The 15,443-nt window shown below is 52.1% G+C and overlaps 3 protein-coding genes across 5 annotated transcripts in view; 2 read left to right on the forward strand and 1 right to left on the reverse strand.

Moving 5' to 3' along the window:
- Positions 1–538, reverse strand: part of LOC122370096 (kinesin-like protein KIF2A) — a 34,849-nt gene extending 34,311 nt beyond the window's left edge. The window contains exon 1 of one of the 2 annotated variants that reach the window (XM_043345361.1): positions 497–538. The gene's annotated coding sequence lies outside the window, so the exon portion shown is untranslated. The remainder of the gene's footprint in view (positions 1–496) is intronic. The other variant, XM_043345359.1, reaches the window with a different exon arrangement.
- On the forward strand, positions 227–10,584 carry LOC122370095 (AFG3-like protein 2). Its single transcript, XM_043345357.1, has 16 exons — positions 227–830; positions 3,283–3,551; positions 3,834–3,977; positions 4,383–4,476; positions 4,819–4,984; positions 5,427–5,574; positions 6,083–6,201; positions 6,534–6,655; positions 6,967–7,120; positions 7,407–7,552; positions 7,800–7,881; positions 8,102–8,232; positions 8,587–8,682; positions 9,040–9,240; positions 9,540–9,734; positions 9,998–10,584. Exons 1-16 carry the CDS (start codon positions 753–755, stop codon positions 10,205–10,207), a joined length of 2,355 nt encoding a protein of 784 aa, XP_043201292.1. The 5' UTR covers positions 227–752; the 3' UTR covers positions 10,208–10,584.
- Positions 10,585–10,841: 257 nt separating this feature from the next.
- On the forward strand, positions 10,842–15,343 carry LOC122370087 (zinc finger and SCAN domain-containing protein 22-like). 2 transcript variants are annotated; one of them, XM_043345350.1, is made up of 4 exons: positions 10,842–10,970; positions 11,938–12,621; positions 12,910–13,013; positions 13,265–15,343. In XM_043345350.1, exons 2-4 carry the CDS (start codon positions 11,943–11,945, stop codon positions 14,432–14,434), a joined length of 1,953 nt encoding a protein of 650 aa, XP_043201285.1. In that variant the 5' UTR covers positions 10,842–10,970; positions 11,938–11,942; the 3' UTR covers positions 14,435–15,343. The 2 variants fall into 2 exon arrangements, with proteins under 2 accessions (XP_043201285.1, XP_043201286.1); XM_043345351.1 differs by having other exon boundaries at positions 11,941–12,621.
- Positions 15,344–15,443: the final 100 nt, after the last annotated feature.

Genomic DNA, 15,443 nt, shown 5'->3' on the forward strand with positions numbered 1-15,443 from the left:
GTGACCTAGAAGACTCGTCAGCTGATAGATGTTTGATCGGTGGTTTTCGCTTATTTCGACAAATATCTTTACAAGTAAAGCATTTTGATACAAATATAAGAAATATTTCCTCATCCATTCTGTCATGGTTTAAGTTTAAGAAGTAAGAAATTATTCTACATAAATATATTTAAGTGTTTTGTTTTGCAAATATATCAATATGTCTCGATTTTGTTTATTATCAGCTGACAAGTTTACATATCAAGTCAAAATTTAAACCATGTTCAAACCGCTGACAGATTTTGCTTCCATTTCAGGAAAGACTGTGTGAAACAAGTCAAATCTAACGTAGAGTGACCGATTTCATCGCTGGAATGCAAGTGACACAATACAAATGTGTCAGTATTACTCGGTACTCGAGCGTGAAAAGGCTCATAATACTTGCAACTAGACTATTGTCACATCAATTTTGACTCTATTTTCTATCTTCAATACATAATTATGATGCACATAATACCTAGTTGTACAAATTAAGATCACACCACAGCATTCGAACGACTTCTTTCGAATAATGCGCTGTTTTCGCACACAGCAAGGAAGCTGCTGTCGAACACATTGATTTATCTACAAAAACGACGCATATGTTACGTTTCCAAAAATTCGCTTCCATTGTTTTTACATACTGCACTTTCTCTGACGACAGAGCGATTGAGAATATTGTTGTTATGTAACTCAAGTTAGGTGGTCATTTAAAATACATCGTATATTTTGATATGGCTTACAGGATATTAGGAACATGCCGCTTACTGGGAAGATCAGTCCCTACAAGATATGACAATACTACTGTAGTGGTGAGTGCTATTTCAAAGTGTTGATGCTGATCGTTTTCTTTTTTATCTTTCATATGATAAGCAGGTACTTGTAAGAAAATTATAGAGATACTCCTTATCACCAAAATGATATCGCTCACCTCTATCTTTTTAGTAACTTTTGGCAGCAGGCAAACATCCTGTTTAGTCAAGTTCCAGCGGTGTTCCACAGGGTTCAGTCCTTGCTCCACTGCTCTTCACGCTGTACGTGAACGACCTGCCGGAGCCGCTAAGCTGCGGGATAAAGATATTCGCCGACGACAGCAAACTCTATAGACCTATCTGCTCTCCGTCCGACTCGGCATCCCTGCAGGAGGACCTGAACGCGGCACTTCACTGGGCAGACAGGTGGCAGCTGGCATTCAACCCTGGAAAGTGCAAGGTGCTCCACATCGGCGGAGGCAACCAGCACCACACATACCGGATGGGGGGAACTACAGTCGCGGAGTCGGATGTCGAGAGAGACCTTGGCGTCCTCATGGATACCCAGCTCAAATTCCGGAAGCAGGCTGCTGCGGCCGTAAGGAAGGCAACACAAGTGATGGCAGTGATTCGTCGGTCCTTCCACCTTCTTGACAAATCAACCCTCCCCCTGCTCCTCAAGGCCCTTGTCCGACCCCACCTTGAGTACGGGAACCTAGTGTGGGGTCCCTTCAACCGGGCGGACCAGCGGCTGGTAGAGCGGGTGCAGAGGCGGGCGACCAAGCTGGTTCCCGATCTTCGACACCTCCCGTATCGAGAGCGTCTGAAAGTGCTGCAGCTACCAACGCTGTACTACAGACGGAGGCGTGGAGATATGATCGCGGTTTATCAGCTGCTCCGCGGTGGACTTGACATGGACCCTCGCAACTTCTTCGAGATGGCAGCCGACAGAACTCCTGCTACAAGAGAACACCAATGGAGACTAGCCAAGCCGCGAGCGGTCTCCAGGATTCGGCGCAACGCGTTCTCCATCCGGGTCATCAACGACTGGAACAGCCTACCGTCAGTGGTCGTCGCATCCGACACCCTGAACCAATTCAAAAACCGGCTTGACGCTCACTGGGCACACCATGCACACGACATCCCTCACGCAGATGAATAGTCAGACGCACGAGGAGCTCGACTAGAAAGGTTTCTAAAGGCCTAGTCTGGCCTATCCAAATTCTGTACTTCGTAAGTAAGTAAGTAAGTAAGTAGTCAAGGTTAGCTTAGATTTGAAACAAATGACATCTGATCCTTTGTATCGGATCAGTTGGTCAAAGATGCAATAGACATAGAAAGTAAATAACATAATCGAGGCCACATGAAGACAAATATTGGTGATGAGGGACACAGGCCTTTTTTAGCACACTCCTGAGCTCTGTTCGCCCCCTGTTTATTTATCAGCAGGCTGCGAGCATGCTGCTACTTCTTGGCTCCTCATTGGTCGAATTCAAGTGGTCTATTCGTTAGGCCAATGAGAGGTCAAGAAGCGCCAGCAATAACTTCCTTATAAGGGAAAAACCGACAGCAGACTGATATAAAAACAGCCACCAAACAGGGCCCAGGGTCCAATCATGGATAATAATCCATGGTCCAATCTTGATCTTACCAATGCTGTAAATAGGATTTGGCAGCACTGGCCAGAGTTTATGGCACTGATATAAAAGACATAGACGGCGGAACGGGGGGAGGGGGCACCATGCCCCCCTTGATTCTGCCATTTTAACATTAGCCCCATGGGTGTTGCATGGAAAGAATGGGGCCAAAAGTCGGCAGTGCCCCCCTTAATTGAAGGTGTTCTGCCGCTAATGATCAGGGCTGCAGAGTTGATGGATTTTCGGGGACTCCGACTCCGGCTTTCAAAAACCAGCTCCGACTCCGACTCCGGGCAGAATTGTCGACTCCGACCGACTCCAACTCCCGACTCCGACTCCGCAGACCTAGCAGGGCTGCGGAGTCGACAGATTTTCGGTGACTCCGACTCCGACTGCGGCTCGGGTTTCTAAAATCAACTCCGACTCCGACTCCGGTCACAACTGTCGACTCCGACCGACTCCGACTCCAACTCCGACTCCGCAGCCCTGCTAATGATCAAAGTTATCCTTTTTATTTACGTCCAGCTAATCTTGTCCAATGATTTTGATAGCGTGAATGATGATAAATGTTGCTTGAATGAATGAATAAGTGAATGTGGAATAGTTCCATAGTTACCAAATAGGTACCGTAAATGCGCATTCATGGCAGTTGATAAGATTGGGATTTGGGCCCTGGAACTCCAGTTCACAGGAATTTGCTTACTTAAAAATATGAAAAGAAAGAATACATTATTTTAGTTTGGAAAAGTGGCAACTGGCATTAGACCTGAATACAGCTACATCTCTCTCCCTTTCCCTCGGCTCTCCCTTCTCCCTCCCTCTGTTTGTCGTGTTTTGCTGCGATCTCCCCTGACCTCCCGCTCATCTACTCTCAGCCACTCCGTCTGTCGGCGCGCACGTTGGCCTGGGTCTCCTCCGGCGCAGAGGGGCTCCTCGGAGGCCGCCTGCGCCGCTGTAAGCCGCCACCCGAGGGATTCGAGAAGTACTTCAAACCCAAGAATGGCGCCAAGGAGGCCGAGGGGAAGGCCAAGGCACCGCCGCCGCCGCCCAAACCGTCCCGTGGGGCCGCTGGCGCACCTCGGAAGGAGCAGATCAAGGACCCCATGTGGTCGTTCAAAATCAACTTTGGCGGACCGGGCATGAAGTGAGTGCTGCATGTTTGTCGTTTCTAATATTCAAGCTTCATGTGGTGTTTTTTTTTCAAAGCAATTAAATGAAAGCATGGGTAGTATCAGCTTCTAATCATTGAGCTCATTTATTCATCTATTAAATTTGGTAAAGTCTCCTGAGGAGACATTCACAAAAGTTGACTGACATAAATTCTGCCGAGACTTCCTCCGTTCCGTTTGCTCTCGTTCTCTGTCGGCCGGCCGTCCCGTCTCCGCCTCTGCCCGCCGCTGACCGCTCCGCCGTGCCGCTCCGCCAGAGGCGGTAAGCCGGGCGACCCGGGTGGCGGCGACCAGGCCCGGCTGGTGCTGTACGTGGTGGCCGGCTGCACGGCCATCGGCCTACTGGCCGCCATGTACGACGTCGGCTACAAGGAGATCACGTGGAAGGAGTTCTCCAACAGGTCAGTGGTGGGGTGTGGGAGGGGAGGGGTCACCGGGCGAGCCGCGAGACCGCGATATGCCCGAACACCATTAGCTAGCATCTACGGGACGCAGGCGGTAACGGTGACTGATGGACGTAAGCGCGGTGTACGTGTGAATATACGTCATTGGGATAGAGGGATGCTCCGAAGTGAACGGCGTGCGCCATTTTGACGTTTTACGCAATATTTGACTCGCACCGTGTGCTATGTAACCGTGGTATTAGGGGGGGGGGTGATCACGCTGATCTAGATTCAGTTACTCGGCTTCCTCCCTTTATTTCATCAGCAGCGTATGCAGCCTATGACGACTTTTTTCTCCTGGTGACGACGAAACATTGTCACCCTCCTGTGTCTAACGTTTCCACCCTCCTGTCTGGGGTGCAGCTACCTGAGCCGCGGCGTCGTCGACAAGCTGGAGGTGGTCAACAAGAAGTGGGTGCGCGTGCGCCTCCAGCCCGGCAACAACATCGAGGGTGCCGTGAGTATACAACAGAAAATATTCTGTTCTCTCGTTTTGTCGTGTTTCCGCCTTGAATATGCATTCATGAAACGTGAAATTAAGCGATATGGCCTGAAACCTTTGATCATTATTAAAGAAGCTTTTGGCCGATAGTTCTCAATAGCTCCATACAACCCATGCGGCTTATGCATTGCAACTTTGTTACGGTCAAACCGTTTACCGAAACATTTTTTATCAAAGCTTTTTTATCAAGCTCAGTCTTCCCTTACGTAAGTGATGTTCCACACAAATTTCTCGAGCTTCCTCTAAATAAACAGCACGTACTCCTGTTCTTACCCCTCGCCCGCCGTGTCCGTTCAGGCCACGCTCTGGTTCAACATTGGCTCTGTGGACGCGTTCGAGCGGAACCTGGAGCACGCGCAGACAGAGCTGGGCATTGAGCCGCCCAGCTTCGTGCCGGTGGTGTACAAACAGGAGCTCGAGGCCAGCGGGGTTCTCGGCTTCCTTCCAACGCTGCTCATACTCGGTCAGTAGGGGGGGGGCGGGGGGTGTGGGACTGCGCGCGGGAAAGGGAAGAGGTTCGTGGGACCTGTGTTTGCGGGAGGTAGTGAGGTTTTGAGGTGGGAGTCTTATGATAGGGAGAGGTTGGGTTGTCATGGTAACGAAAAAGGCGAGGACAAATGAAGGCGGGACCGGTTGGTGATCGGTCGTCCGGCTGAAGTTTGAGCGCCTAGTAAGGGAAATCAGCTAATGACGGGCAAGCTGCATTCGTAGTTTGACGGCTTACACATGCTCACACATCATAACCTAATCATGTGATATTTGTATGATCGAGTTGATTGCATATCTCCCATATAACCTTGGCGTCCCTTTGATCTGAGTACTACACACTTGTGTACTAGTTAGAAGAGTCTCACTCCTGCCGGGCTCGCGTTCCGCGTGTTCTGACGCCCCCGACCTATCGGCAGGGTTCGCCATCTACATGTTCCGGCGCGGCGCGAGCGTCATGGGCGGCGGCGTGGGACCGGGCGGGAAGCGCGGCGGCGGCCTCTTCGGCGGGGTGATGGAGTCGACGGCCAAACTCATCAACCCGGACGAGATCGGCGTTAAGTTCAGGTGCGAACGATGATGGCAGAATGTGTGGTGATTGGTGACTGCTCCGGCACAGAAGTAACTTTTAACAGAAGTAACCATGCTGGACTTTTATTTGATTTGTACCTACTTCAAATATCACAGAGTATAATATTTGCTTTGTTGTTTGAGTCTTTGATTCGTAACATCGTCCGATTCATTCATTTCTTGGAATTTGCAAGGCACTTGTGAAATAATCTTGTAATACTTCATATTGGGTGGAGACTTCCACTGGCGTCCAACTGGCGTCTAACTGAGCAGACGTCCAAGCTGGCGTCTAACTTGGCGTCTAACTGTTGGACGGAGACTTCCAAGCTGGACGCGGCTAAAGTTAGCTGTCGCCAGATAGACGCAGCCGCGTCCAGCTAGACGCTTCTAAGACTTAGACGCGTCTAGCTAGACGCGAAATGGAAGTCTCCACCCATTATGTTGATCATATTTGAGCTAAGTCGTTATATTCCGTTACCGACGAGTATTTTATCTCCATTTTCAGGGATGTAGCCGGCTGTGAGGAGGCCAAAATCGAAATTATGGAGTTTGTGAACTTCCTGAAACACCCACAGCAATATATGGCGCTGGGAGCGAAAATCCCCAAAGGAGCCATGCTCACAGGTCCGTGGCTCTGGGTTCCTGAGCTCGCGTCTGTGCATTATGTAGATGCAAGCTACAAATATCATATAACTCATTCCATTCAAATTTGTAGCTATATTTCTGCGAGGTGCTCGAATCACGAATGCCGTAAATATTTATTTATTACGAGGTTTTTATGTTCGGGTTCCGTTTTAATAATCGAGGAAACACGACTTAAGAATACTGTATACTGTCTAACCAGCCTATGTTATTATTAACTGATTGCGTCTCTCGAAGATGAGTTCCGTAGAGCCGGCGTCCCAACCCCACCACACCAGACGCCAACCCCTGCTCCCGTTATATCTGGTCTCCAGGCCCCCCTGGCACGGGTAAGACGCTGCTGGCCAAGGCCACCGCCGGCGAGGCTGCCGTGCCCTTTATCAGCGTCTCTGGCTCAGAGTTCCTCGAGATGTTCGTCGGCGTCGGACCCTCCAGGGTAAGTTTCAGGCTGCTTGGGCGGACCCCCCCCCCCCCCCCTTCCAGGGCAAGTAGCTAGGAATTTCATCAGTGTTTTGTATGTTAAAGTCTGCGCGATGAGTATTCTTATGACGAGCGCTGCAGAAGAAGCACTGTCCTTTGGTAGTTGCCTTTATCGAATTTTCTCAAATTTTACATAACGTTCCCTCTGTTCTGCAGTGTTCTTTTGAATAGAACACGTCCTCTGATCACGTCTCAGAGCTCAGATTCCTGAGTCAATGTGACCTGAGTTGTGACCTGACCTGTTCTGACCTCTCTTCTGCCTCCCAGGTACGCGACATGTTTGCACAGGCGCGGAAGCACGCGCCCTGTATCCTGTTCATCGACGAGATTGACGCTGTGGGTCGGAAGCGCGGCGGTCGCAGCATCGGCGGCGCCTCCGAACAGGAGAACACGCTGAACCAGCTGCTCGTCGAAATGGATGGTCAGTGACCGAGTGGTGCGGCGGGAAAGTTATTTATATAGAAACTGAAGATAGATTTATAACGACGAAATTTATGCTGGTCTTTAACCAGATGAGCAATTGGATGTCAGGTGACATATTTCTCAATGTTCCGGCAAATCTTTTACATAGCTAGGTGTCTTTCGGACTCTTTGTCGTTTTTGCATAGTATCTCCAATAAATGTCTGACTTTCTCTCAGTTTCTCTGCGACTATCTCCCGGTGTGACCGGCGCCAGTTTCTGTGACGTTCCTTCCGCGGTGCGCCAGGTTTCAACACGACTACCAACGTAGTGGTTCTGGCGGCCACCAACCGTGTGGACATCCTGGACAGCGCTCTGATGCGACCCGGCAGGTTCGACCGGCAGATCTACGTGCCGGCGCCGGACATCAAGGGTCGCGCGTCCATCTTCAAGGTGGGTTCGGAGCTGATAAAGGGAGCAGATATATGTTCTGAGAGATGGAGTAGCTATTCACCGTGTATTTGGGTACGTTTTGACTTCTTATGCTTTTTAATTTTTATTTAAGCTATGCGGCGTTTGACTCGTATATTTTATTGAGTTCATATGTCTTCTTCAATCGTCTTGTGATGCCCAATTTGCGGCACTTAACGGATTCGCCCTGCTTTCGTAGTCTCTGAACGTGTTGTTTGTCGTGCCGCAGGTTCACCTGAAGGAGCTGAAAACGGACATCGATAAGGAGGAACTAGCTCGGAAAATGGCCGCCCTCACTCCAGGCTTCACAGGTAAAACGAAGACAGCTACCTCAAAATGCATTTTTTTTCTAACTTGCAAGCAAACTGAGACCAGAGTATCTCGTCGAAATTGTTGAAACTGGAAAAGTTCGTGTATTAAGGTTGATGCTTAATGAAAGCACTAGCATATTTGTCATCAAGTATATGTGTTGTATCTTATGCCCAGCTTCAGCTGTTCCTCGCCTCTGAGTGTCTTCTGTTCTTTCTGCAGGCGCTGACATTGCTAACGTGTGTAACGAGGCGGCGCTGATCGCCGCAAGAGATCTCAACGAGAGCATCGTGCTCAAACACTTTGAACAGGCCATCGAGCGGGTGGTGGCCGGAATGGAGAAGAAAACTCAGGTGCGTGACTGCCGGCTATCTGGCTTTATCTCGGCCTGGCTGGCTTTTTGTAGGTAACTAGTGGCCTGGCTTTTTTTGTAGTGCAAGGTCTGAACGGAAGTGGCAGGCACCAGCCCAGCAAACCGAACTCAATTTAGTATCCAAATATTGAGTTTAGTTTCCAACAAACGAGATGAAATGGTATCACCATTTATAAAAAGGGACAGCTGATGTCTCATTTTTTTTTACATCACATTTATCGTCTGTTGATAAGTGTTACTCATTTCACCATGCAGCCAACTCTAATACTAAATATGTTCTTGAGCCAATGTCTCCCGCACTCTGATCAGTCGTGTGCTCTGTAATTGTACACAGGTTCTCCAGCCAGACGAGAAGCGAACGGTGGCGTACCACGAGGCCGGACACGCCGTGGCCGGGTGGTTCCTCGAGCACGCCGACCCACTGCTCAAGGTAACGGGAGCGGGTGGTGGGGGACCCCGAGCTATGCGACCCGATGGGTTGTGCTCGCAGAAAGGTGGAGAGGAGACTCTCCATATGACAATTTGATTACAGTGGGAAATGAGATGCGGCCTGTGGAGGCATTTGTTGTTTGGTTTGTGATCTGTCTGGAAACGAGGCGTGACAATTTTTCCGGCTCAAGCTGCTGTGCTTGTTGACTCCAATGGCCTGATTCTGTGTCAGGTTGGCCTCTAAACCACCACTGCGCCTACCTGCAGCTGCCCTCTGACCCAGGGTTGTCTAGCAGTCAGCATCGAGTCCCCGCTCCCGTCCGTCCCATTTCTGACCGCCCGTTTCTCCCGTCACCAGGTGTCGATCATCCCGCGCGGCAAAGGTCTCGGGTACGCGCAGTACCTGCCCAAGGAGCAGTACCTCTACACCAAGGAGCAGCTGCTCGACCGCATGTGCATGACGCTCGGCGGACGCGTCTCAGAACACATCTTCTTCAACCGGATCACGACCGGCGCGCAGGACGACCTCAGGAAGGTCACCCAGAGCGCCTACGCTCAGGTCAGGAACAGCTTCTGCCAGTGGCGTAACTGGGAGGGAGGTCAGGGACACGTGACCCCTCCATCGGGTTCAGGGGCTTCACGGGCCCGAGGGGATCGTGGCGTCTTGCAGCGACAATCGGCCTCAGCTGAGGAACCGCGCTGGTCATACTCCCACTCCAAAGGGCCCCACCCACAGGACTCGCAGGGGCACCTCGCGGGCTCCCGTTAAACGTCTGAATCTGATGGAAGTCCCGCCTCGCCGTCCCCGCCATAGCTAACCTCCTCCCCCTCCGCCCCTCGTCCGCTCGCCGTCCTCAGGTGACCCAGTTCGGCATGAACGACCGGGTAGGTAACGTCAGCTTCGAGCAGCCGCAGCCTGGCGACATGGTGTTGGACAAGCCGTACTCGGAGGAGACGGCCCAGCTGATCGACAGCGAGGTGCGCAGCATCATCAGCAGCGCCTTCGACAGGACCATGCAGCTGCTCACCGAGCACAAGGACGACGTCGAAAAGGTGAGGAGGCTGCCAACTGATGTTTTGGGCGTTCAACAATGTTCACAACTGGAAGATGTGTGTTTTGGTTATTCTCATTAGCCGTATGGGATGTAAAGAAGTGACGAGGGCTGACTGATGGTATCCAGCGTATGTTTACATGTACACGTTTCGTCTTGCTTTCGCGTAAGTTTCTAATGCCGTGTGTCTGGGCGCCGTTGCCGTTGCAATAGATAAGATTACGTGTATACCGGTAAATAACGGGTCTCTTTCTGTGTGCGCAGGTCGCCCAGCGGCTGTTGCAGAAGGAGATCCTGGCGCGGGACGATATGGTCGAGCTGCTCGGGCCGCGGCCCTTCAAGGAGAAATCCACCTACGAGGAGTTCGTGGAGGGCACCGGCTCCTTCGAGGAGGACACGGCGCTGCCAAAGGGTCTGCAGGGCTGGAACAAGGGCAGTGAACCCACGCCCACTCAGGAAACCAAGGGCGCATGAGAGTGATCGGTGTGCGCGCGAGTACGAGTTCGAGAGTGATCCTATAGGAGCTGAGCCCTAGTGACTGGCTGTTTTAAGCCGCGCCGGACGATGTCGGGGGCGGACCGCCACGCGCGGCGCTCACCGGGGGCGTATAAGGCTGCGGCGCTGCGCAGGCGCGGGTGACGCCCCGTGGCCCAGAGGCACCCGCCGGTGACAGCTAGTCGGCGTCCAGAGACGCGAGTGTGGTTGACGAGTTTCTGTTAAGCTGGGCGAATGAGATACAAGCGGTTTTGGTGACGTATGAGCGTACAGAAGTAGTGTGCAATTTACCAGCCACTTGCCTGCGCATTTTTGACTTGTGTTATGGAACATGAATACATGGAATGTACGAAATGAAGGTACCTACTTTGTAACTGAAAATAGCGTGCCAGATAAAAGTGGAGTTTTTTACTTTTGATCAAAACATTGATCACAATTTTTAAAGCCGGAGTAGACTAGTAAAATAAGATATTTGGGAAAATGTTGAAATTTGATGGAATTTTGACTCCGGTCATGTACTATTTATTTCAGCCAATAGCTGCCCTCTAATTGAATGACGTCATCGGCCCAAAACATAAATATTGACATCCGAGTCGTAGTATCTGCGCCAGATATGTCTGACTCTGAACATGTTATGAATTGATGCATAGGCATAGGCCTTATATGTTTATATTGATATGTTTATGTGATGGGCACTAGGCCACAGGCTAATTTTTCTTGTTTTTCTTCTTCAGAAAATTGGGTAAGTGATCGGGTGGCCATATGATATGGTGAGGGAGTTGTCTGACTGTGATTGTGCTGGTAGTTGAAATTTTTCATTCTCCGCTCCATCGCTTCCATCCTCAGGAGCCTCAGGAGCAAGGGTTTATACTTGGGTTTATATAGCCTTGCTCAGAGGGGTGTTCACGGGCACCGCACACTGCTGCGTGCGGTGTGTGCGGTGCGTCCAGCAGGCGTGGGGGTAGGGGATGGGTAGGCGGCTCTGACGTCACGGCTGCGTGCGGTGGACGGTCCGCTGTGGCCAGTCCCGACCGGCCACAGCGATCGCTGTGTGCGGTGACGGAAGGCTGACGTAGGGACGCAGTGGGCGGAGCTTGGAGGCTGTGTGCGGTCCTACCGCACACAGGGCCCGTGAACAGCCCTCAGGAGTCAGGATACTAAAGTCCTTCTCTACGCCACAACCCCCACTCCGGGCTGGACAGGCACCTTTATCTCATGTGGGCTGTTCCCTTGGAGCGGCACCGCTGCTCCCGATGGAGTGCACCCTATCACTATGGCCGGGTGCAAAGTGCTTGGGGGGGGGGGGCTGGTCGGCCTGTCCATTCAGATCAAGATGGGCTCAGCCCCGGCGACTCTCTAGGGTGTCTGCCCAGACCAATGTCTCCCCCTAATTTCTATCATCCTTCACCTTCCGGCTCTGAAATGGTCTCATCGGACCGAAAGGGCGTAACCCAACAAAACAAACAATATTTTCCATTTCTGTGTTGCAAATACTTATGTACCAACTTACTTAGTATTTTTCTTAAAACTTTGATATTATTTTTATCCTAGATTGCTCAATTGCTCATGTTACAAAATTGGACACACTCAGATTGAGATATTTAAATTTCAAAAGATGCCTACTTTGCTTAAATTTGCAAGTTTTGATTCATAGTCATAGTAGGGCCAAATTGTAGGTACCTACTCTTAACCTATTCTTCTTGTTTCAGTAGTGATGGAGGGTCCTCAGCCTGTGCTTTGCCTGGTGTGCAGTACAAAGTGTGCTCAACCCACCCGATGGCTAGCACAACTGCAGACGCGCCTAGCCATTCGGCTCAGCTTAGAGTTCTCCGACCGACCCCCGCCAGAGCAGGAGGATGCCCTCTGTGGCAATTGCATCCACCTACTGGAGGACCTCGATGACCTCCTGGCCCAAGTGGACCGGCTGAGGCGGCAGCTGAGGGGACTCGCCACCGCGGGGCGGAAAAAGGCAGCAGCGTCTGCTGCTGTCCGGACCAACGGGCAGACAGCGGCCCGGTCGGGTCTCAGTGAGGCACACCTCAGTGTAAAGGAGGAGCCCCGGGCGGAGAGCAATGCCGCTGCGGCTGTGACTGTGGCCCTGTGCCCAGGCGGGTTGGCACCCGCAGAGGAGACGGCTCCAGTGAACATTATACCGGTGCAGGCGGTCCGTGTTAGCGATGATTGCACGACGGGAGCTGCTGTGAGCCCCGCTGGCTCATACTGTCACCCTGACCAGCCCGGGAAGGTGAAGGGACCCCCGACGGACCGGCCCGGTGACCCGGAGAAACAGAGAGAGCAGGCGGAGGGTCAGGAGGAGGAGGACGTGTTTCTGGGTTCTTCCTCCCTGACAGATGACCCGGCTCTACTCGTCTCGCATCAACCAGATGGAGCAGGTACAGAAAACTTCCCTCCCCCTTCCACCCTCAAACTTAACCCTAATTCATATTGTTGAGCGTCATAGTTCCTGCAATTGGCGGCTTGGCCTGTAACAGATTTTGGCAGAAATTCCACATGGTAAATCCCTTTAATGTTATGGAAACGAAATTCCTAAGTAGACCCACTCCTTAGATGCAGTTATTCATATTGGAAGTAAGAATCTTCTAGCACATTGTTTTCCCCCACATTCGATCATTGCGCCTAGATGTATTATTTCTCACCGATGGTGTGTGCTCGGTTTTCAGACGAGGACGACCCGCTGGCTGTTGAAGTGGACGGCCCGGACGCAGAGACCGAACCGGAGAATAACGCGGACATTATCGGTCCTAGCGTGCCCCCAGGAGCCAAGGTAAGAGTGGGGAAAGATGAGACATCGACTTAGACTCAGTGCATTTGATACAATGGGTAAAATAATTGTTTTGCTCTGGCCGATCCAAGGCCTTTATCGTTTCCTACTGCTTCCGCCTGATTTAAACTCAGCGAAATCATCTACTGAAGCCCGTCTCACCCATCTTACTTTACTCTATTGATTGCATTAGCTGTCTGTTAAATATGGGAAGCGGCGGTATATAATGACCATCTAATGGTCGTCCTTTCCAGGTGATGGGCACCCAACTCCCGGCCAAGTCCCGGGCTCGCCGGCGCCCGCCGTCCAAGGCCAGGCCGGCGGCGCGGCCGGCCAAGCCCCCCGTGCCCTGGCAGCGGGTGGAGGGTCCGGCGCCGTACCAATGTACCGTCTGCAGCCGCCAGTTTCAGTACCTGGCCAGTATCAAGATCCACGCGCGCACACATACCGGCGAGCGGCCGCACGAGTGTGATGTGTGCGGGCGCCGGTTCGCGCTGCGCACCACACTCATCAACCACCGGCGGCTGCACACCGGCGACAAACCGTTCAAATGCGACGAGTGCGGCCGCGAGTTCGCGCAGCAGTCGTACCTCATCATACACCGGCGCGTCCACTCCAAGGACAAACCCTACTGCTGCGAGGTTTGTGGTAAGACGTTCAAATCGCCCTACTACCTCAACATTCACAAGCGGATACACTCGGGCGAGAAACCTTACACGTGTGATGATTGTGGAAAGGGTTTCACCACTGTCTCCAATTTGTACAAACACAAGCGCGGCCATCGCGGCGAGCGGCAGTTCTGCTGCGAGGAGTGCGGTAAGACGTTCCGCGACGGCACCCACCTGCGCGACCACCGCCGCTCCCATACCGGCGAGCGGCCGTTTGCCTGCGAGGTGTGCGCCATGACATTCGCGCACGCCAAAACCCTGAATCGTCACTCGCGGCTGCACACTGGCGAGAAGCCCTACTCGTGCCTGGAGTGTGACAAGTCGTTCAGCCGGCGGGAGGCGCTCCGGGACCACGCCAAGGTGCACGAGACGGCGCCGCGCGCGCCGTCGCCGACCTCGGCGGCGGCGGCGGCGGCGCTGGCCGACGGCCACGTGTCGCCGGATCCGGCGGCGGCCGACGACCGGTTCTACATGGTGGACGTGCTGCCGGTGCCGGGGGTGGAGGAGGCGCTCAGCTGGCCTCTCGAGGTGTACCGCACCGAGACGGGCGTCACCGTCTACAAGACGCTGGCAGAGGACGGCGCCGCGCTCTACCAGACCGAGACCGGCGAGGTGTTTCGGGAGATGGCCGGCGAGGCCGAGCCGCCCCCACCCCCGCCGCCGGCGGGCCCCGGCGGCCAGCCCGACGAGCGGCTGTTTGACGAGCCGGCCGAGCCGCCGCCCGTCCTGCCCGCCTACGACCGGCTGGGTATCTGAGCCGGGACCGGCGCGGCGCCCGGGCTGTGGGATTTGTGACGTCATTTGGAGGACTCTGACGTCACTGAGAGCTGCTGAGTGCCAGTGGTCTTCCTTCTACAGACGAATTGGTCTGTCGTCTTTCTGCTAACCCTTTCTGCCAGGCCAGTGAAAGGTGAGATGCATGCATGCGACATAACCCTTTCTGTGCCTTAGTGTAAAGTTTTATCTATTTATGACGACGCAATGATCAGACCAATGATGATAACGTTGAATACCTTAATCAGGATATATCGTGTGTTGAGACAATATGTGTGCAAAACAACGTATGAAACTGTTGTGATTATGTAGCGATATTATCTCCCGTTAGCTTCACATTTGCCAGTAGAATGTTTGGCTGCTCTTTACAGCCAATGCAGGGGGGGGGGGCGATACCTAATACCTATCTTCAGGGCTGCGGGGGCGCTCACTACTTCCCCAATGTATAATGCTCCCAGTGCGAGTTCCTACCCACTGGACGTAATCCCCCTCAGTTTTCTGTGTGACTGACATTTGTAGGGCAAAATACTTGTGAAGACGATTTACGACAAACTAATCCGTGCCTTCAGCGAAGTTGTGCAGTGCTTTAATCGTCCCAGATGGAAGGACGTGATTACCTAGGTTACAACCCTTTTCGAGTTCCTTTTGTGTGTCGGTACTTATTTGAACAAAGGAATAGGATCTCACCAGCTATTTGTGCCACTGTAGATAAGTTTTTATATGATGTTATTGCTCACAGATATGCCAGTTTGATACTGTATTATATTACTTTTCTAGTTTTGCAGCTTGGGGTGATACCGATCTGCAGTGTAATTTATATGGATCCGCATTTGCGAACGCATGGCAATCGTTTGATACTGTTGTGAAATTGAATAGACAAGCTTGTACGTGTATCTGGTTCATGATTGGTTGTCATTACCCTTGTTCCGCTGAATTAGTGGCAGGGTTGTCAGATTTTGTCCTCGCCAGAATTTTTCATCGATAACTAACC

This window comes from Amphibalanus amphitrite, unplaced genomic scaffold (genome assembly GCF_019059575.1).
Source record: "Amphibalanus amphitrite isolate SeventyFive unplaced genomic scaffold, NRLGWU_Aamphi_draft 001097F_arrow, whole genome shotgun sequence".
Lineage (NCBI taxonomy): Eukaryota > Metazoa > Arthropoda > Thecostraca > Balanomorpha > Balanidae > Amphibalanus > Amphibalanus amphitrite.

Excerpts from the sequence above, each read along its gene's own strand:
- LOC122370095 (XM_043345357.1), top strand. The coding sequence starts at position 753 with ATGGCTTACAGGATATTAGGAACATGCCGCTTACTGGGAAGATCAGTC. Across the intron at positions 3,978-4,382 it reads TGGAAGGAGTTCTCCAACAG|CTACCTGAGCCGCGGCGTCG; the intron begins GTCAGTGGTGGG and ends TCTGGGGTGCAG. Across the intron at positions 5,575-6,082 it reads GAGATCGGCGTTAAGTTCAG|GGATGTAGCCGGCTGTGAGG; the intron begins GTGCGAACGATG and ends CTCCATTTTCAG.
- LOC122370087 (XM_043345350.1), top strand. The coding sequence starts at position 11,943 with ATGGAGGGTCCTCAGCCTGTGCTTTGCCTGGTGTGCAGTACAAAGTGT. Across the intron at positions 12,622-12,909 it reads GCATCAACCAGATGGAGCAG|ACGAGGACGACCCGCTGGCT; the intron begins GTACAGAAAACT and ends CTCGGTTTTCAG. Across the intron at positions 13,014-13,264 it reads GCGTGCCCCCAGGAGCCAAG|GTGATGGGCACCCAACTCCC; the intron begins GTAAGAGTGGGG and ends CGTCCTTTCCAG.